A 21138-nucleotide genomic window follows, 5' to 3' on the forward strand; every position below is an offset into this window, starting at 1 on the left:
AGAGATAAATAAGAGAGAGACTCATTTATATTAAATCATTATGCTCTAAGCATTTGGGTAATGATTTATCAAACATCAACTTTACTAGACTGCATACTGATTAAAAATAACTGATCCCAAACTGATTCTACATCAGTTATTTTAAGAAAATTAATTACAAGGAAGGCTAAGAAATTTCTTTAAGGTATTTTTAAGATCAACTTAAAGTATACAGCTAAGGCCATTACATACTGAGAAAGCTTAAGAAATAATATATTTCGAATGCAGATGAATAGAAGGTAGGAGACAAAAGAGTAGAAACAGGAGGGTGTAAACAGAGTAACATTGCCTGCCTATAATTCACGAAATGTCTGTTCAGACAGTGGGAAAGTCCACTCTGTCCACTCTGAAATGGCTTTATTAATTGTTTTTTAATGTATAGGAAGAATTAATTCTCCAGGCATGGAGAACACAGATGAGTTAATGCATAAGATATACATTTAAACCAGAAAGAAATAGGCAAATATGAATTTCTAACAAATGAGACCCTGGACAACACTGCTGGATTTTGGTAAGTGATCCAGCCACCCCTCTGAGTTGTAGCATCCCTAGAACAGGAAGACAGGTGAAGAGTTGTGGACTAACTATACTTTCTAAACTTACCTGAAAACACGATGTCTTAATTAAGATAATCAAATATGAGGTCTTAATTAAGATAGCACATTTAAAGTAGAATTAGGATTTTAGGAGATTCCTTGGTGGTCTAGTGGTCAGGACTTGGCATTCTCACTGCCAGGGCCCTGGGTTCGATCCCTGGTTGGGGAACTAAGAACCCACAAGCTGTGTGGTGCAGCCAAAAAAAAAAAAAAAAATTAGGATTTTATTATTAAGAGTGGTTACTAAGGAGAGTGAAGATTCTCAGTCTATAGAACAGGTTGGAAATGCAGCCCAGGACTTAAACTACAGGTAATTTCAAAGACAGCTACACACCTTGCTAAATATAAAGAAGTTCTTTACTTCCTGCCCTCCCAGAGGCATCTTCTCCCTGTGGTTGTTTCTGATACATTGTATTTACTGTCCAATAAGAGTCTGTTTGCCTTAGAAGAGTGATTAATGTCACTTCAAAATATTATAACAATTTTAAAAGTATTTTTCTTTACCGGATTAGCACATCCCTCATTGTAGCACAACATACCACACAATGCTTTTGATATTTGTGCTTTCTCAGTGTGCTCTGAGTCAATAACTTGGACTCTTCCTCCAGGCAAACAATTTTCAGGCTGCCAGCGTTGTTGTTATTTCACTCAGTGATCATTCTCACACTGCCTTAGACACAGGACTCCCTTTAATTTTAAAAGAAGAAATGTTTCTCAGGAGCTGACATTACCTATCTAGGGTCAAGAAAAGTCCACATGAATAATAAAATACTGTAATTTCAGATTCTGAAACTGTAAAGTGGCTTATGTGCATGAATCTGGGCTCTAGAGGCCCAAGGGCTGACATTCCCGATATTAAGTGCAGTATGATGAGCTCCAAGCTCCTTGATAAGGACAGAAGTCACGTTCACAAATGACTGCGATGCCAGGAAGAGGGTACGAGTGCCACAGAAAGAAGCACAAATGTTATGCAAGTTCACAGGAGGGAGAGAAAACCGATGGCTGGGCTGCCTTCTCTGTAATGAGTGTCAATGCTAGATATTTTGGAAATAAACAAGTGGGTCAGCAAAATCACTAACGGAATACACTTCAACCTGGAAAACCTTTACAGAGAGAGTGGGTACTATAGATAACTTGCCTCATTCGATTTTCTAACTGAAAAAGAAATTGAGATATTCCTGACAGTACATTAACCACTTGAAAAAAAACTGCTAGGAATACAAATCACTGGAAAAAATAAGTAATGTGGGAAATATTTGCTAAGGCTGTTGTGCTTATTACATAAATAGTTCCACACTGCTCAGCTTTCTTAGTTACATTTATTACCGGTTCTATTTATTATTACTATTAGCACTTTTATTGAGTCTTCCTACCAGTACTTACTGAGTCCTTGTTATACGCCAGGCAGTACATTTGGCACTAGGAAGAGAGTGATGAATGAAACACACCTGGTTGCTACTTTCATGAAGCAACCACACAAATAACTATATAATCACAACTGTGCTAAATGGCATGAAGGAAAAGTATGAGGTACTTTCTTGCCTGGGAGTGTCAAGGAAATCTTTCCTGAAGAAATGACATTGATGGTGAGGCTTGAAGGATGAGTAGGAATAAAGCTGGTGAAGGGAATGGAGGGTTTGTAGGGGAATGTTTCCAAAAGGGGGAACACTGTGTCCCAAGGGCTCAAGGTGGGAAAGAACACAGTGTAGAGGAGGGGAGAGAGGGGAACATATGAAGCTTAAGAGATTGGGAGGAGCTAGATCAGAGCCCTGACGGGCATGCTAAAAATTTTGAACTTCATCCTAAAAGCAAAAGGTTTTCAAGCAGGGAAGTGACATGCGAAGGTTATGTTTAATCTGTGGCTTTGGCTGATATTGGGAGCCAAGAATGACTGGGCAGGGGGCAAGGAGCTGTGAGACCAGTTGGGAGGCTCTCATGATCGTAGCTCAGGTGAAAGAGGGTGGTGCCCTGCTTGGAGTGGTAGGTGGAGAGAGAGAGAGAGAGAGAGAGAGAGAGCAGTTGGATGTCTCAAGGCATGTATTAGAAGAACTACGAGAGAGCTTCCCTGGTGGTGCAGTGGTTAAGAATCTTCCTGCCAATGTAGGGGACACAGGTTCGAGCCCTGGTCCGCAAAGATCCCTCATGCCACGGAGCAACTAAGCCCGTGCGCCACAACTACTGAGCCTGTGCTCTAGAGCCCCTGAGCCACAATTACTGAGCCCGCATGCTGCAACTACTGAAGCCTGCACGCCTAGAGCCGGTGCTCCGCAAAAAGAGAAGCCACTGCGATAAGAAGCCCGTGCACCACAACGAAGAGTAGCCCCCCGCTCGCTGCAACTAGACAAAACCCGCACGCAGCAACGAAGACCCAACACAGCCAAAAATAAGTAAATTTAAATAAATAAATTTAAAAAAAAAAAAGAAAGAAGAACTACGAGAACTTGGTGTCTGGGTAGACATCTGGGTTTGGGGGCTGAGGGATAAGGATGTGTCAAGGATCATTCCCAGCTTTTCTAATTGGGTGGGTGGAGGTGCTATTTACTAAGAGGGGCAGATGGAGGAAGAGCAGATGCAAAGGCCTGATGACTAGTTGAGTGTGAGATGTCTATGAGTCATCCAAGCAGAGATGTCAAGCAGGCTGTTGGATAATCAGGTCCAGACTCAGAGGAGAGGTCTAGAGACGCAAATTTGAGGACCCCTGGCAGGTACGTAGTATTTGAAGCCATGGAGGATAGGTTTGGCAGGTAGGGAGAAGGAAAGGGGAGAGAAGACTTAGGGACCAAGGATCAAACCCCGAAGCTGGTCAACATTAGACCGCCTGTGAGAGCGCTGAATGTCATGCATAAACATCTGCATATCAAACCAGGTACCTCACTATCATACTGTATTTTAATCTCCTATTCTAGTAAGAATGCATAGACACTCAGTTTAAAAGGACTGCATGTAACCCAAACTGGCATCGTTCAGGAGAGATGTAAAAGACAGTAGGGTCCCAACCACTAACACGGAGCAAGCAACGAGAGGGACAAAATCTGTTTCCTGCTGAAAAAGCTACACAAACTGTCTTTTAGATAAAGAGTGCTGTTTTGTATTTCCTATTCACCAATGGAGCCAACTAGGGATTAGAGTTAGAAGGATAATGAACCCCGTAGGAAATCCCAAACATAGAAGCAGGCCAGGCCCTTGCGCAGGTGGCTGCTGCTGAGCCCTGTATAGAGACACAGGCATCCCTGAACCTGGAAGGTCCTGCGCAGGTCTTGTTTCACTTCCCCTCTCCAGACTTATTTCCCATGACTGCCCTGAATAGTCCTTCCACTCCAGGCAAACAAACCTCTGCTTCTCCACCTCTGTGTTTTTGTTCACCGCCCGTGACGTGCTTCGCCCACACCTCCAAGTTACATACGTCTTTCCAGGTCCACCTCTGATGCTAGCTGATCTCTTCCAGGTGAAAATAATTTCCCCCTTTTCAATATGTCCATAACCAATGATTTGTACCTTTCTGAGCACTTCATGCTTTCTACCCTGAGCTCCCTTTATTTGGATATATACCTTATGTTCCCTTCTAGGCTACAGGCTCCTAGAGGGCAGCGGGCATGTCTTACGTGTTTATGTTCCAGATCACAACAAACGCTGAAGCCTGTATTGCTCCAACAGCAGAGGAGGAGTACTTATTTCTGAGGTATTTCTATTCAGTTGCGATTCACAGGCTGATAATGTTTATGTGCTATGAGAAGGGAGCAGGAAAACATTTATTCATTTCCTTTTGTTCCCGCAATTCCAGTACACAGGAACACAGACTGAATTGTTAATGCTGTGAAACTCCTAAAACTTACAGCACGTCCAGAATTCTGAATTAGCGGGAAAAAGGCAAGAAGCAATGCGACACCTTCTTTTACGTTAATGGTGTTCAAAGATCAAGAAAATGTTAGTACATATTTTTAGTCCTCTTCACGGCCTTCCACAGACACAACGTGCTGTGCGCTGGGGACTGACAGTGGCAACTGCACAGAGCCTCCTCCTGCTGTAAGGCGGCAGCCTGTCTAGTTTGTTTGCTGCCTACCCCAGTTTAATCACCAGCTCCCCAGAATCATGCTGTCCTCCATCCTTCTTCGTGGGGCCCTTCCCACTCCCTGCTGTGTAACACCTAACATGCATCACAATGTTTTACCTGCTAGCCCACGATTTGTGTGCTCCTTAAAGATACAAGGGGTCTCCTGGGGAAGGGTTACCTATATCAATTTTTTTGTTTGTTTGTTTGTTTGTTTGTTGCAGTACGCGGGCCCCTCACTGTTGTGGCCTCTCCCATTGCGGAGCACAGGCTCCGGACGCACAGGCTCAGCGGCCATGGCTCATGGGCCCAGCCGCTCCGTGGCATGTGGGATCTTCCCAGACCAGGGCACGAACCTGCGTCCCCTGCATCGGCAGGTGGACTCTCAACCACTGCGCCACCAGGGAAGCCCCCTATAGCAATTTTTAAAACATCATAGTACATGTTAAATCCAAGTCAATATGTTTTAGGATAGCAAAAACCTCCAGATGTATCTAAGCTGGTTGTTCATATTTGAGGCTGGAATCGTACTAATAAAATAACAGTGCTCCTTGTCACCGTATGGACTTACCTCTTTGGTAACACAAGGAAGCAACACTGCCATATTACAGAACTTCACAGCAGTATCTGTTTGTTCAAGATCAATATAACACTAGAAATGAAAAAATAATCAATATGAAGCTTAATCACATTTTTGTGTAATGAAGTCAAAGTGATCTTAAAACTGTGGTCTTCATTACCTTGGCCAAGAACATGTAATTGGACTTAGAAAACCCAGGGTGTAGTTCTTCGACCTGATTTTCAGAGAAAACAGAAAAGAGAATAACAGGGAAATACTAAAACAATAAGTAAAGTAGATATATTTCAATAAATCAGACATTAACCAAATTGCCCTAAGAATTTAGGGTGGTTGTGTCACATGTGAATCATTTTATTAGCTCAAGTATCCTTTGGGTAGAAATATAGCTTTTGAGCTTATCCATTAAAATAGAATTATTATTGTGGTCTTAAAGTTTACAAAGCAATGAGATACTTTAAGATTTTGTATAACCTTTGTTATACAAAACAAAGGTATAACCATCCTTTGTATAACCATCTTCCTCACTTCCCCTTCTCTATCTTTTGTGTTTTTTTCTTTCAGGGACAAAACAACTGGTGATACACTCTCCCCAGGACAAGTCCCTACAATCTCTTTGGGAAGCATGAGTAGAACGTGACTGACATCACATGGCAAGCATCTTCCACTACATTAATATTTGATTTCTTATGATCTCAACACACTCCATATGAGCTGAATAATAACTGAGGTCCATCACATCAAGTTCTTTCAAAGAAAATGCAGATGCTTAAAATAACTAGTCCAAGTAGCAGACCTCCTTGCAGATTTTAATAAGTGGGTATTATAAAGGTACTTTACCCCTCATCTACTAATGTCTTACGTACCAGTTCCTTTTCTCTATCTCTCGTAAATAAGAATTCCGCCAGGCATATGGTGTTGCTACTAGAGAGCTCTTCTTAGAACCTAAGTCAATCTTTGCATCGGAGCCAGGTTTTGCTGTTGTAAAGGTCTATGCAAGGAAGCTCCCAACCCGACCCAGCCCCCAACACAGAGGGACACAGAACCCAAAAGAAGGATACTTTAAAAAATTTATAAAAATATGCTTGTTTTACAACACACTAACAATCCAGACATTTCCAAAATTAAAAAGTGAAAGTTTCTCGGTTAGAATCTTATTCTCAATTACGATCTCAGCCCCCAGGGGTAACCACTACCAACAGTTTGACAAATGCATCCTACAGACATTTTACCAAGCAGAGTAACCTGCCCCCTCCAAAGGGAACTGATTTTTGAAAAAAAACTTTTTAATGGGACCATTTCCTACATATTGGTCCAAAACTTTTTCCCCACAACATACCACAGATACATTTTTGTGTTCACATACAAGATCTCCCTCATTGTTTCTAAGAGCTGCATTTCATACTACACATATACCATAATTAAATTAAGCATTCTCCCTTAGACATTTAGACTTATTTTTCACTATTACTAATAATGATCAGCGAACATACTTGTTCCTATATGCTTGTGTGCATGTGATTACATGTGTAGGAGAGATTCCCAGAAGTTGAATTGCTGCTGAGTCAAAGGATACGTACATTTTAAGGATGGATACGAATGGAGGGGAAAGCAAGACCCAGGGTGCTGAGGAGGGTTCCAACACCTTACAGGAGCACATCCCTTGTAAAGGCCATTTACTCTCTACAGAACCCCAAAGAGAAGGGTCCTGGGAGGAAGAGGAGGACAAAATCTCTTGGGTTGGGAAGCCAGACTGGGTGTACCTCTTTCAGATGAACAGTGTGTGGATCTGGCCTAGAACCTGCTAGTGAAACAGCAAGGCTGTGGACAGACTGAAGGAAGTCCAGTCCTGGCCAGAGTCTTGAAAGTCCTATAGAGCCATCCATGGTGCTGATGGGCTCTGGTCCTCCCACTTCCTCTCTACTTGTCCGGTTATTTCCATTGTAACTCTCTGAGTTTACTAAGTGCATTTCTCGAGCCACACTAATACAATTTTTGTATATTTACAAAATAAATAAGTCACAGGTATGAAATGTATGGTGTGGGGAATATAGTTAATAATTATGTAATATCTTTGTATGGTGACAGATGGTAACTAGACTTAACGTGGTGATCATTTTGAAACATATAGAAATATCGAATCACTATGTTGTGCACCAGGAACTAACATAGTGTAGCAAGTCAATTATGCTTCAAAAACAAACAAACAAACTCATAGAAAAAGAGATCAGATCTGTGATTACCAGAGGTGGGGGTGAGGGTGTTGGGAGGGGAGAGGAATTGGATGAAGGCAGCCAAAAGTTATAACTTCCAGTTATAAGATAGATAGTACTAGGGATGTAATGTGCAACAGGATCAATATAATGAACACTGCTTATGTTATATATGAAAGCTAAGACAGTAAATCTTGTGTTCTCATCACAAGGAAAATATTTTTTTTCTATTTCTTTAATTTTGTGTCTACATGAGATGATTGATGTTCACTAAACTTACTGTGATAATCATTTCGTGATGTATGTAAGTCACATCATTACGCTGTACACCTTAAACTTATACAGTGCTGCATGCCAATTATACTGAAATATAAGTGGAAGAAAAAAAAAGGACCTAGAGTAAACTTTATTCGATTGTACCTTCTATGTCCAGTAGTTCTGTTTGTGTGTTTGTTCTGTTTGTTCAGAACTGGGGCAGATTTGTTCAGAACTGTTCAGTTCTGTTTGTTCAGAACTGGGGCAAATCCTATCCAGATAACTTGTTCTGAACAAATCCTATCTAGATAACTTGCCCCAACATATGCACACAGCAGCTTCTTATTTCTTTAATGTTGGAGTTTTAATTCTGCATATACACCTTAACACTTATGTCAAATTAACCAGAATGATCATAAATCAGAACATCTCTTTTTGTACTCATGGTTAAAAAAAAAAAAAAAGTCCAAAGGAACATAGGCAGGCTACTAACAACACCTAAGTCCTAAAACGGAGCAGATCCTGACCTTTGCCAAAGGCCTTAGCTGAGTAACAAGGAAGGTGGTGTTACTCAACAGAATGTTCTGATTAAGGGGCAGTTTCTAGCTATGCTCTTATAACACTATCACAACACCTGGCAGAGAATACTGTACCTGTTTACTTCGTGTTGGTTGTCCAAGTTCCCTGGAGGCAGGAGCTGTGTTGGTCATTTCTGTGTTCCCTTCATTTGGACTAGGTATGTGCTTAATAAACATTGCTGAATAAATTAGCTTTGTTTTTAAAACACCTCATAACCTCGTGCAGCAGCCCTCTGTCATATCAAGGCACAGAAGACAGCTCTGCAGCTGGTGGAACCACTAAGGAAGACTCAGGGATCATGTGACTGCAAACAGTGAGTGACATCAGGGTAGCCAACATTGCCCCACCTGTCATTTACCACACACACTGATCCAGTGGTTCTTAACCATGCCATGGGCTGCACATGAAGGACCTTGAGAACTTTAAAAACGCTGATCAAGCTTTAAAAACCCTTACCATATGACCCCACAATTCCACTCCTAGGTATTTATCCAAGAAAATTTAAAACATGTCTACACAAAAGCTTGCAAATGAATGTTCACAGAAGCTTTATTCATAACAGCCCCAAGCCGGGAACAATGAAAACATCCACCAGTAGGTAAATGCATGAGCAAATTGTGGTATATCCATATGATAGAACATTACTAGGCAAACAAAAAGAACTACAGATACCCTCAATAGAATGACTGCAGCTCAAAACATTATGCTGAGCAAAGGAAGCCAGACACACACAAAGTACAAACTCTAAGATTCCATTAATACGAAATTTTCGAATAGGCAAAACTAAGCTATAGTGACAGAAAACAGATCAGTGGTTGCCTGGGGCACGAGGCAGGGGTAACTGACAGCAAAGGGGCAAGGACAGCTCTTGAGGGCGACGGAAATGTTCTATATCTTGAAATGGAGATGGATATGCGAGTATACCAATTTGTCAAATTTCACTGAACTACACAGAAAATGGGTAAATTTGATTGTATATAAACTATACCTTAATATATTCAGAGGTTCTGAAATAATTAGTCTGGGTTGTGGCCTGGGCTGGCGTTTTTTAAAGCTCTCCAGATGATTCTAAGGTATAGACAAGGTTAAAAACCACTGACCGAGGGAATCATGCCATAAATTTGGATGAGGTGGGAAGCATGCTATAGCTCGACAAAATTCCAGCAGGGGATTCACAGATGACTCCTGGTCTAAAACCACCTCCCTAGATGCTTTGAGACTGTGGAGGACCAGATTTCACCTGTTACATGAGCAAACTAATAACAACATTTATTTTTAGTTAGTGCATTTAATGTGCTAGACCCTGGGCCAAGAAAATTACATGCATTATTTTATGTAACTTTCACAAAAAACAGATAAAGTAGGTATTATTATGCATGCCTACTTTACAGATGAAAAATTTATGACTGGGAGAAATAAACATGCCCATGTCATACATATAGGAAAAGGTTCGGGTCTCAAACTGTCTGATTCCAAAGCCAGTGCTCTTGATCGCTACAGGACTGAACTGGATGGCTCTGGGGACTCATTCCTGTGGACCCTCTTTGGAGGCATGGAGTGGGTGCAGAAGTTCTACAGTCTGGGTTCCAATGACGTGACTCCCTATTGGGACCAGGGGGTTGCAGACTCTCCTGGGGTGTGGGATCCAAGGTATGCGCTGCTTCCTTTTCCACTCCTCTCCGTCCTAGATTTCTTAGTTCCTCCACGCCTTAGTCTCCTCATACCCTCAGGTGTTGCAGTAAATACGGGGAGAAGCATTCCTGATGCCTTCTCGCCCTCTTGACAAACATCATGGAATGCATTTCAGACAATCTAAGTCATAACTAAATGGGGAGGTCGCAAAGATGGTCTGCCAAGGTATTTACATTTTAATGAAGTTAAAACTCTGTGAGCTTTTATTGAGCACTTATGAGTTGCTGGGCATTCTCTAAGCAATTTGCTTGTATTAACTCATTTAATCTTCACAACAACACTATGAAGGGTTGTTCACAACAACTTCACAACAACAACTATAACCTCCATGTTATCGATTAAATTGAGAGAGAGAGAGATTAAGTACTTGCTCAGTGTTAATCAGCCAGTAAGAAGTAGAACTGGGATTTAACCAGGTGCTCTGGTTCTAGAGTTTGCAATCCTTACCCTACATTATTGTGCCTCTTACTACTTTTATCTGTGTAATACTTCAGGTGCATAAGCACCTTAAGAACTTTCGTGCAGTGTCCTGAAAACCTGACCCTCCAGTTGTAACTTTGATACTATGAAAAAATGGGTTTCAAATTCAAATAAATTTTTTGCTAATGAACATAGCACCTTTTATAAATCATTTATCTTAAATGCACCATGATCTCTATTCTTGTAAAATTTAACATGGGAGAACTCATTCTCAATGGTAGAAGAAAGGTGAAGTGATGCTAATGCACTCCTATTTTTGACCTGCCATTGTGTGACACTGGAAAAAATTACATTCCTGAGGTCTTGCTTTGTTATAAAACAAAAAAGATCACACTAAATAAAAAATAAGAAACATACAGCCCTTGTACTTGTATTCCCATACTTTTTTCCATTGGGCTCATGCTTGATTTTAGAATACTTATTTTTTCACTGTTCAGAGAAGTGCAATGCAACATATTTGCCATCTTAGATTATATGATCTCTAAACTCTCTCTCAGTTCTACAAAATCAATCCCTAAAATATAACAAAAAATATTAGCCTGTACAGTATGTTGGACAATTACCAAAATCAGAGCCTGGTTTTGTCTACATTGTTACAAACCTGAAGTAGGCAGGTGGTGAAAGAAAAAAAATCTTAGTATCTATAAGATCCCATAATTGGTTCCAGAGAAAGATGAAGAGATTAGCCCAACAGGAAGTTGGTTAAATGGGTGGATGTATTACACATTTTCATGTGTGCATACACACACATTACTATTTAGAGTTTTATCAGCATAGCAACTGTACATTTTAAGACAGGAATGAAAATACTGGTTTGGTCTGATGCCCCACAAATGTTCCATAGAACTGTCTGAGATTCATAGAGTGACTTTTTAAATAACTCCCCTTCTTGGAAACTTTTAGTTCTTTAAGATGAAACTGGTTCTATATTAGGATAATGAGGAGTATTTAGGACCAAGTCTAATAATCAGGGCATGAATGCTTTTGCACATATTCACACGACCTGGAAAGCTACACTGGATTTGGCAGTAAGGGCTGCCACACCCAGGACCTAGGGCATAACTATGATCTAAGAAGTAGTTTGGACATGCCAAAATGAGGACTCAATCTGGGCTTACAGTTAGAAATCAACAAATGGAGAAGAGAAAGATTTCCTTGACAGCAAGAGTAGGAGAGCCTGGTGCAGATAGGAGCCAGTTTGACACTGAAATAATGGATAGACAAAATGTACCTTAAGGAAATTTTGCAAAGCTTCTTGTACAGTTGCAGATGGTATTTTTCCAAACAGAGTAGCAGCCATTTTTTTCTCAATCCAGCTCAGTTTTGAGACCTGCAAATATAGAGCAAATCACTCTTAGAAAGTTGTTCACCTTTTGAATGAATAATCTCTCCCCAGTTAGATGAGTGTAAGATACCACCTTTATGGTATTAATATTTTGCCTTCCTTTTTTCATAATTCTAACAAACTGTGAGCTCTAAAAGCATTGGTTACCAAACCAATTTGAAATACTCATAAGGTTTGTGTCCAATGAGGGAAAAACGGGGTGGGGGTGGGGATTAACGCTGATCCTCTTTGTTCATGTGCTTCTTGATCCTGAGATGACGCATAGTATTTCTTTGCACAGGGTGTAGTAGCTACAAGACCCTACCTTTGCTCTCTTGCTACCTTTTCCATGCTGCCAACCTGACCCAGAATGCAGCATCTCAGAAATGTAAACAGAACGAGGATCCTTAACCCACGAGGAGTGTACAGTGAGGGCCCAGTATAAATATTTATAATTCAGGATAATTTTTTTTAAACCCAATGAACACCAAAATTAAACCTCATATTACCATTTGTTTTTTGCTTTCTTTTTAAATTTTTTCACTTTTCCCAAATATGAATAATAGATATATAACATAAAAGATTAAAAGGATTCAGGGGACTTCCCTGGTGGTACAGTGGTTAAGACTCCACACTTCCAATGCAGGGGGTCCAGCTTCGATTCCTGGTCAGGGAACTAGATCCCACATGCATGCCGCAACTAAGAGTTCTCATGCCACAACTAAGGACCCGGTGAACCACAACTGAGGAGCCCACCTGCCACAACTAAGGAGTCCAGGTGCTGCAACTAAGGAGCCAGCGAGCCGCAACTAAGGAGCACACGTGCTGCAACTAAGAAGCTGGTGAGCCACACTGAGGAGCCTGAGAGCTGCAACTAAGGAGCCCACTGGCCACAATTAAGACCCAGTGCAACCAAATTAATTAATTAATTAAATATTTTTTAAAAAGATTCAGAAATGAATTCTTAAAAGGGTACTATGCTCTCCCAATGCCATCAAGTGTCTTCCTTCCTAATCCCATCTTCTAGGGTTCTAGGTAGCCATTAACCTTTATTTAAAAAAAAATTATTCCATCAATATTTTATAATAACTATACATGGAGTGTAACCTTTAAAAATTGTGAATTACTATCTTGTACACCTGAAACTGACATAATATTGTACATCAACTTTAGCTCAATAAAAAAAGAAAAGAGGTACAAACTACTATATATAACATAAATAAGCTACACGGATACACTGTACAGCACAGGGAACATAGCCAATATTTTATAACTTTCAATGGGGTATAATCTATAAAAACTATGTTCACTACGTTCTACACCTGAAACTAAGATAATATTGTAAATCAATTATACTTCAAAGAAAATACGATCCCCCCAAAATTATTCCCTCGCTTTTCTGTATAATGTTAATTTATTGCTATGCTTATTTTTCTTTTTTTGAACTTGAAAAAAAAAGATATGTTGTTTATTTCCTTCTTTGACTTATTGTTTTCACTTAGCATTATAGTTTTAAGATATCATCCAGATTGATGAGAGTAACTGAAGTTCAGTCACTTAAACAACTCTGAGATATTCCAGAGTTGTCTATTTAGGTCTTCTGCCCATTTTTTGGATTGGGTTGTTTGTTTTTTTAATATTGAGCTGCATGAGCTGTTTATATATTTTGGAGATTAATCCTTTGTCTGTTGATTCGTTTGCAAATATTTTCTCCCGTTCTGAGGGTTGTATTTTCGTCTTGTTTATGGTTTCCTTTGCTGTGCAAAAGCTTTGAAGTTTCATTAGGTCCCATTTGTTTACTTTTGTTTTTATTTCCATTACTCTAGGAGGTGGATCAAAAAAGATCTTGCTGTGATTTATGTCAAAGAGTGTTCTTCCTATGTTTTCCTCTAAGAGTTTGATAGTGTCTAGTCTTACATTTAGGTCTCTAATCCATTTTGAGTTTATTTTTGTGTATGGTGTTAGGGAGTGTTCTAATTTCATTCTTTTACATGTAGCTGTCCGGTTTTCTCAGCACCACTTATTGAAGAGACTGTATTTTCTCCATTGTATATCCTTGCCTCCTTTGTCATATATTAGTTGACTGTAGGTGCATGGGTTTATCTCTGGGCTTTCTATCTTGTTCCATTGATCTATGTTTCTGTTTTTGTGCCAGTACCATATTGTCTTGATTACTGTAGCTTTGTAGTATAGTCTGAAGTCAGGGAGTCTGATTCCTCCAGCTCTGTTTTTTTCCCTCAAGACTGCTTTGGCTATTCAGGGTCTTTTGTGTCTCCATACAAATTTTAAGATTTTTTGTTCTAGTTCCATAAAAAATGCCATTGGTAATTTGATAGGGATTGCATTGAATCTGTAGATTGCTTTGGGTAGTATAGTCATTTTCACAATATTGATTCTTCCAATCCAAGAACATGGTATATCTCTTCATCTGTTGGTATCATCTTTAATTTCCTTCATCAGTGTCTTAGTTTCTGCATACAGGTCTTTTGTCTCCCTAGGTAGGTTTGTTCCCAGGTATTTTATTCTTTTTGTTGCAGTGGTAAATGGGATTGTTTCCTTAATTTCTCTTTCAGATTTTTCATCATTAGTGTATAGGAAGCAAGAGATTTCTGTGCATTAATTTTGCATCCTGCAACTTTACCAAATTCATTGATTAACTCTAGTAGTTTTCTGGTGGCATCTTTACGATTCTCTATGTATACTACCATGTCATCTGCAAAAGTGACAGTTTTACTTCTTTTCCAATTTGTATTCCTTTTATTTCTCTTTCTTCTCTGATTGCCATGGCTAGGACTTCCAAAACTATGTTGAATAATAGTGGTGAGAGTGGACATCCTTGTCTTCTTCCTGACCTTAGAGGAAATGCTTTCAGTTTTTCACCATTGAGAATGATGTTTGCTGTGGGTTTGTCGTATATGGCCTTTATTATGTTGAGGTAGGTTCCCTCTATGCCCACTTTCTGGAGAGTTTTTATCATAAATGGGTGTGGAATTTTGACAAAAGCTTTTTCTGCATCTATTGAGATGATCATATGTTTTTTATTCTTCAATTTGCTAATATGGTGTATCACATTGATTGATTTGCGTATATTGAAGAATCCTTGCATCTCTGGGATAAATCCCACTTGATCATGGTGTATGATCCTTTTAATGTGTTGTTGGATTCTGTTTGCTAGTATTTCGTTGAGGATTTTTGCATCTATATTCATCAGTGATATTTGTCTGTAATTTTCTTTTTTTGTAGTATCTTTTTCTGGTTTTGGTATCAGGGTGATGGTGGCCTCATAGAATGAGTTTGGGAGTGTTCCTTCCTCCGCAAGTTTTTGGAAGAGTTTGAGAAGGATGGGTGATTAGCTCTTCTCTAAATGTTTGACAGAATTCACCTGTGAGGCCATCTGGTCCTGGACTTTTGTTTGTTGGAAGATTTTTAATCACAGTTTCAATTTCATTACTTGTGATTGGTCTGTTCATATTTTCTATTTCTTCCTTGTTCAGTCTTGGAAGGTTATACCTTTCTGCGAATTTGTCCATTTCTTCCAGGTTGTCCATTTTATTGGCATACAGTTGCTTGTAGTAGTCTCTCAGGATGCTTTGTATTTCTGTGGTGTCTGTTGTAACTTCTTTTTCATTTCTAATTTTATTGATTTGGGTCCTCTCCCTCTTTTTCTTGATGAGTCTGGCTAATGGTTTATCAATTTTGTTTATCTTCTCAAAGAACCAGCTTTTAGTTTTATTGATCTTTGCTATTGTTTTCTTTGTTTCTATTTCATTTATTTCTGCTCTGATCTTTATGATTTCTTTCGTTCTGCAAACTTTGGGTTTTGTTTGTTCTTCTTTCTCTAGTTCCTTTAGGTGTAAGGTTAGATTGTTTATTTGAGATTTTTCTTGTTTCTTGAGGTAGGCTTGTATAGCTTTAAACTTCCCTCTTAGAACTGCTTTTGCGGCATCCCATAGGTTTTGGATCATCGTGTTTTCAGTCATTTGTCTGTAGGTATTTTTTGATTTCCTCTTTGATTTCTTCAGTGATCGCTTGGTTATTTAGTAACGTATTGTTTAGCCTCCATGTGTTTGTGTTTTTTACGTGTTTTTCCCTGTAATTCATTTCTAATCTCATAGCATTGTGGTCAGAAAAGATGGTTGACATGATTTCAATTTTCTTAAATTTACTGAGGCTTGATTTGTGACCCAAGATGTGATCTATCCTGGAGAATGTTCCGTGTACACTTGAGAAGAGTGTAATCTGCTGTTTTTGTATGGAATGTCCTATAAATATCAATTCAACCTATCTGGTCTATTGTGTCATTTAAAGCTTCTGTTTCCTTATTTATTTTCATTTTGGATGATCTGTCCATTGGTGTAAGTGAGGTGTTAAAGTCCCCCACTATTATTGTGTCGATTTCCTCTTTATAGCTGTCAGCAGTTGCCTTATGTATTGAGGTGCTCCTATGTTGGGTGCATATATATTTATAATTATTATATCTTCTTCTTGGATTGATCCCTTGATCATTATGTAGTATCCTTCCTTGTCTCTTGTAACATTCTTTATTTTAAAGTCTATTTTAGACTGTGTTTCCCACTTAGAGAAGTTCCTTTAGCATTTGTTGTAGAGCTGGTTTGGTGGTGCTGAATTCTCTTAGCTTTTGCTTGTCTGTAAAGCCTTTGATTTCTCCCTTGAATATGAATGAGATCCTTGCCGGGTAGAGTAATTTTGATTGTATGTTCTTCCCTTTCATCACTTTAAGTATATCATGCCACTCCCTTCTGGCTTGTAGAGTTTCTGCTGAGAAATCAGCTGTTAACCTTATGGGAGTTCCCTTGTATGTTATTTGTTGTTTTTCCCTTGCTGCTTTCAATAATTTTTGTCTTTAATTTTTGCCAATTGGATTACTATGTGTCTCGTCGTGTTTCTCCTTGGGTTTATCCTGTATGGGACTCTGTGCTTCCTGGCCTTGGGTGGCTATTTCCTCTCCCATATTAGGGAAGTTTTCGACTATAATCTCTTCAAATATTTTCTCTGGTCCTTTCTCTCTCTCCTCTCCTTCTGGGACCCCTATAGTGCGAATGTTGTTGCGTTTAATGTTGTTCCAGAGATTTCTTAGGCTGCCTTCATTTCTTTTCATTCTTTTTTCTTTATTCTGTTCCGCAGCAGTGAATTCCACTATCCTGTCTTCCAGGTCACTTATCCGTTCTTCTGCCTCAGTTATTCTGCTATTGATTCCTTCTAGTGTAGTTTTCATTTCAGTTATTGTATTGTTCATCTCTGTTTGTTTGTTCTTTAATTCTTCTAGGTCTGTGTTAAACATTTTTGTATCTTCTCAACCTTTGCCTCCATTCTTTTTCCGGGGTCCTGGATCACCTTCACTATCATTATTCTGAATTATTTTTCTGGAAGGTTGCCTATGTCCACTTCATTTAGTTTGTTTTCTGGGGTTTGATCTTGTTCCTTCATCTGGTACCTAGCCCTCTGCCTTTTCATCTTGTCTATCTTTCTGTGAGTGTAGTTTTTTCTCACAGCCTGCAGGATTGTAGTTCTTCTTGCTTCTGCTGTCTGTCCTCTGGTGGATGAGGCTATCTAAGAGGCTTGTGAAAGTTTCCTGATGGGAGGGACTGCTGGTGGGTAGAGCTGACTGTTTCTCTGGTGGGCAGAGCTCAGTAAAACTTTAATAAGCTTGACTGCTGCTGGGTGGGGCTGGGTTCCCTCCCACTTGGTTGTTTGGCCTGAGGCAACCCAACATTGGAGCCTACCTGGGCTGTTTGGTGGGGCTAATGGCAGACTCTGGGAGGGCTCATGCCAAGGAGTACTTCTCAGAACTTCTGCTACCAGTGTCCTTGTCCCCACGGTGAGCCACAGCCACCACCACCACCCCGCCTCTGCAGGAGACCCTCCAACACTAGCAGGTAGGTATGGTTCAGTCTCCCCTGGGGTCACTGCTCCTTCCCCTGGGTCCTGATGCACACACTATTTTGTGTGTGCCCTCCAAGAGTGGAGTCTCTGTTTCCCCCAGTCCTGTTGAAGTCCTGCAATCAAATCCCACTAGCCTTCAAAGTCTGATTCTCTAGGAATTCCTCCTCTCATTGCTGGACCCCCAGGTTGGGAAGCCTGACATGGGGCTCAGAACCTTAACTCCAGTGGGTGGACTTCTGTGGTATAAGTGTTCTCCAGTCTCTGAGTCACCCACCCAGCAGTTATGGGATTTGATTTTACTGTGATTGCGCCCCTCATACATTCTCATTGTGGCTTCTCCTTTGTCTTTGGATGTGGGGTATCTTTTCTGGTGAGTTCCAGTGTCTTCCTGTCGATCATTGTCCAGCAGCTAGTTGTGATTCTGGTGTTCTCACAAGAGGGAGTGAGAGCACGTCCTTCTACTCCGCCATCTTGGTTCAGCCATCCACTCTTTTTTCAGTGGATATTTGGGACTTTTCCATTTTTTGCTCTTAGAAACAAGACTGCTAAAGGCATTCTTGTACATGCCTTCTAAAGCACATTTGCAAGAGTTTCTCTAGGGTAGGCACCATTGTCATATGGTAGACAATCAAATTTCAGAGATAATACCCAATTGTTTCCGAGATGGTTGTGCTGATTTGTGTTCCCACAACAATGTAAGAATTCCTGTTGCTCCATATTTTTACATCTCATGCTGATAATTTAAAATTTTATCAAATGAGTAGGTATAAAATGGCATCTTATTTTATTGTCATGTCCTATTATTTCTAATTCAAGATTTATGGTTTTTAAGCTGTTTTGTTTCTGAATTTCTATTACAATTGCATTATGATCAGAAAACCTACAGGATATCAATTCTTTGAAATTTATTAAGACTTGCTTCATGACCTCATATATGGTCAGTTTTGTAAACATTCAACATATGCTTGAAAATGTGTATCCTCTAATGGCTAGATACATATTTTCATCTATGTTTATTAGATCAAGGTTATTAAATGTAAGGCTCCAATCAATGTTTTACATATTTTTTACATCCTTTTTTTTTTGTCTTTTGTTCTATTAATTACCAAAAGAAGGAGATAAAAATTCACCACTACGTAGTATCCTTACTTCCCTTCCATGTCTTTTTATCTCTCCTTCATATTTTCTATCTCTTTGTTCCTCTGTGCTGCTTCCAGGCAACATTTTCAGATTTGTCTTAAAGTTTGTTAATTTTCTCTTTAGTGGGGCCTATCTACTACCAAATCTTTCCATTGAGTTTTCTTTTAATGACAAATAATATACTTTTTATATCAAAAATTGTTCCATTGTTTGAAATCTACCTGGTCATTTTTGTAGTCTCATGCTCCTCACCCATTTTTCCCCTAATTCATTTTAGTTTTAAAAACACATTATGTAGGTAGCTGTTTAATATTCTGTATTCCATGTTTCCAAAATCTGAAGTCCTTTCAGATCTACTTCTGTTCTCTTTTTTGGTTTCTTTTGACTGTCATCTATGATGGCTTGTTTCTTTGTATATATTCTATTATTTTTCACTGTGAGCTCAACTCTGCAAGAATGTTCTAAGGCTTGTGTGTGATAGTACAATCCTCCAGGAAGGATTAGTATTACCTTCTACCATTTGTCTATGGCATGAAGATCAGGTTCCATTTGGAATTTAAATTTCCTTCTTGGGCTTTTTAAGCCTAACTGTATAGTGTACATTCAAGTTCCAGACTCATGAGGTTGGGTCAATGGTTTTTAAATCTTAGGGAAGTCCCCTAAGACTCAGATTTAAAACTGGCATAATAAAAACTGCTTACAGGGTTGTTAAAAGGATGAAATGTGATAAGAAATATAAAATATAAAATATAAAATGCACATCTGACATATATAGCAGGTGTTCAGTAAAAGCAAACCTCCTGCTTCATCCCTAATCCTCTACAAGCCACAATTAAAAAGCTTCCTATTTTGCCTATCCCAATTTTCTCATTCAGAAAGAGCAGTTCTCTTCAGGATAATGTAGCTGTTATGATATATTTTCACATTCTGTTAACTTTCCATAAACAGGTGTCATTTAACACATTGGGTCTTAGACTCACCAGCTGCCTTTATTTATTTCTATATGTCTTATGTCCCCTTCTAAATAAAGTTTCTTGAAGAAAAGGACAGCAAGCACATAATTTATGCGTAATAAACTCTGATAAAGGAAAAAAGTTCTCCCACAAAACAGAGCAGTGCACCAATGCAGGGGGCATGGGTACTGGTGGCTGATCACCATCTGAGAAAAAGCACATTTAAAGGGAGACAGTGTGACTGCCGCAAGGGGAAATGGAAAGGCAGTAAAGAAAAAAATACATGCGTTTATAAAATCATATATTGTGTGTAATTCAATATATAATTATAAAATATATAAATTTATAAACTCAAAATATGTACTGATTTCATCATTTTCTCTATAGTAGGCACTAGGTAAAACAATAAAAGAATAAGTCACTGAAAATATATCATATAATCAGAATATATTCAAATAAGCTTTACAGATAAAAGCTTTCAACTTACAGTGTAACAGTATCTTCCCTTGAGGTAATACAAAAAGGGTTCTTCAGGTAAAAATTCGATTGCTTTATCTAGATGCTCCTGAAAGAAAATCCAAAAGAAATATCTCCCAAGTTTCAGGTGGTGTTGAGTAGAACTCTGCCTAGTAAATTCAAAGGGACTTTATAATGTTGTTTTGTCTCCCTCCTCAATCTTTATTATTAATACAATTAAGCTTCTCAATAACTCAATCATCAAAATGCTCACAACTAGAACCAGAACTGTGATTATGATTAAATAAGGCTACAGAAAACGTCACCTTAAAAATAGAAAACATCCACGTCACATTTTTGTCTGCCCATGACTTGCCTACCTAATACTTACTGATTGAGAGGCAAACTTACAAATGTCATCTGATGTGGGTATAATGGAGAAAAGAATAGCAGAACTAGGTGATAGAAGAATCTACTCCCCTGACATTGTCAAATGGTTATAGGGAGCTGGAAAACAAAGAACTCTTTGCCCATTCCTAAAATTATTGACCCTGAGGGGTTATTTACTGAATGATTACAACTACAGGCACATGATAAATAATGAGTATGTGCATTACTTATTTTATTCCTCTATCATGGCAAATTTAAGCCCTAGATTGAATTCTACTCCTACCAGCAAATCAATATGTATTAAATGTTAACTAATTAGTGCCAGCCATGTTTATGATGTTAGTGTGCTCATGACTAAAAGGCTAAGCCTCTACCTTTAAAAAAATAATACTCATCTACTATGTGACTTCTTTCAGGATCTATAATAATAATAATAATCCTTAATCACCCAAAGAGTTTGTTTCTTTTTTGGCACAGTACTATTTAAAGACT

At 39.0% G+C, this 21138-nt stretch overlaps 1 protein-coding gene across 2 annotated transcripts in view; it reads right to left on the reverse strand.

The window, feature by feature from the left end:
- RMDN2 (regulator of microtubule dynamics 2) overlaps positions 1-21138 on the reverse strand; it is an 81229-nt gene that overhangs the window by 19402 nt on the left and 40689 nt on the right. For both annotated transcript variants that reach the window (XM_060168769.1, XM_060168770.1), the window contains exons 7-10: positions 20288-20365; positions 11711-11809; positions 5424-5477; positions 5255-5335 (exon numbers count right to left, since the gene is read on the reverse strand). In XM_060168769.1, the coding sequence (XP_060024752.1) occupies positions 5255-5335; positions 5424-5477; positions 11711-11809; positions 20288-20365 (312 nt within the window). The remainder of the gene's footprint in view (positions 1-5254; positions 5336-5423; positions 5478-11710; positions 11810-20287; positions 20366-21138) is intronic.

Source organism: Lagenorhynchus albirostris, chromosome 13 (genome assembly GCF_949774975.1).
Source record: "Lagenorhynchus albirostris chromosome 13, mLagAlb1.1, whole genome shotgun sequence".
In the NCBI taxonomy this organism is placed as follows: Eukaryota; Metazoa; Chordata; class Mammalia; order Artiodactyla; family Delphinidae; genus Lagenorhynchus; species Lagenorhynchus albirostris.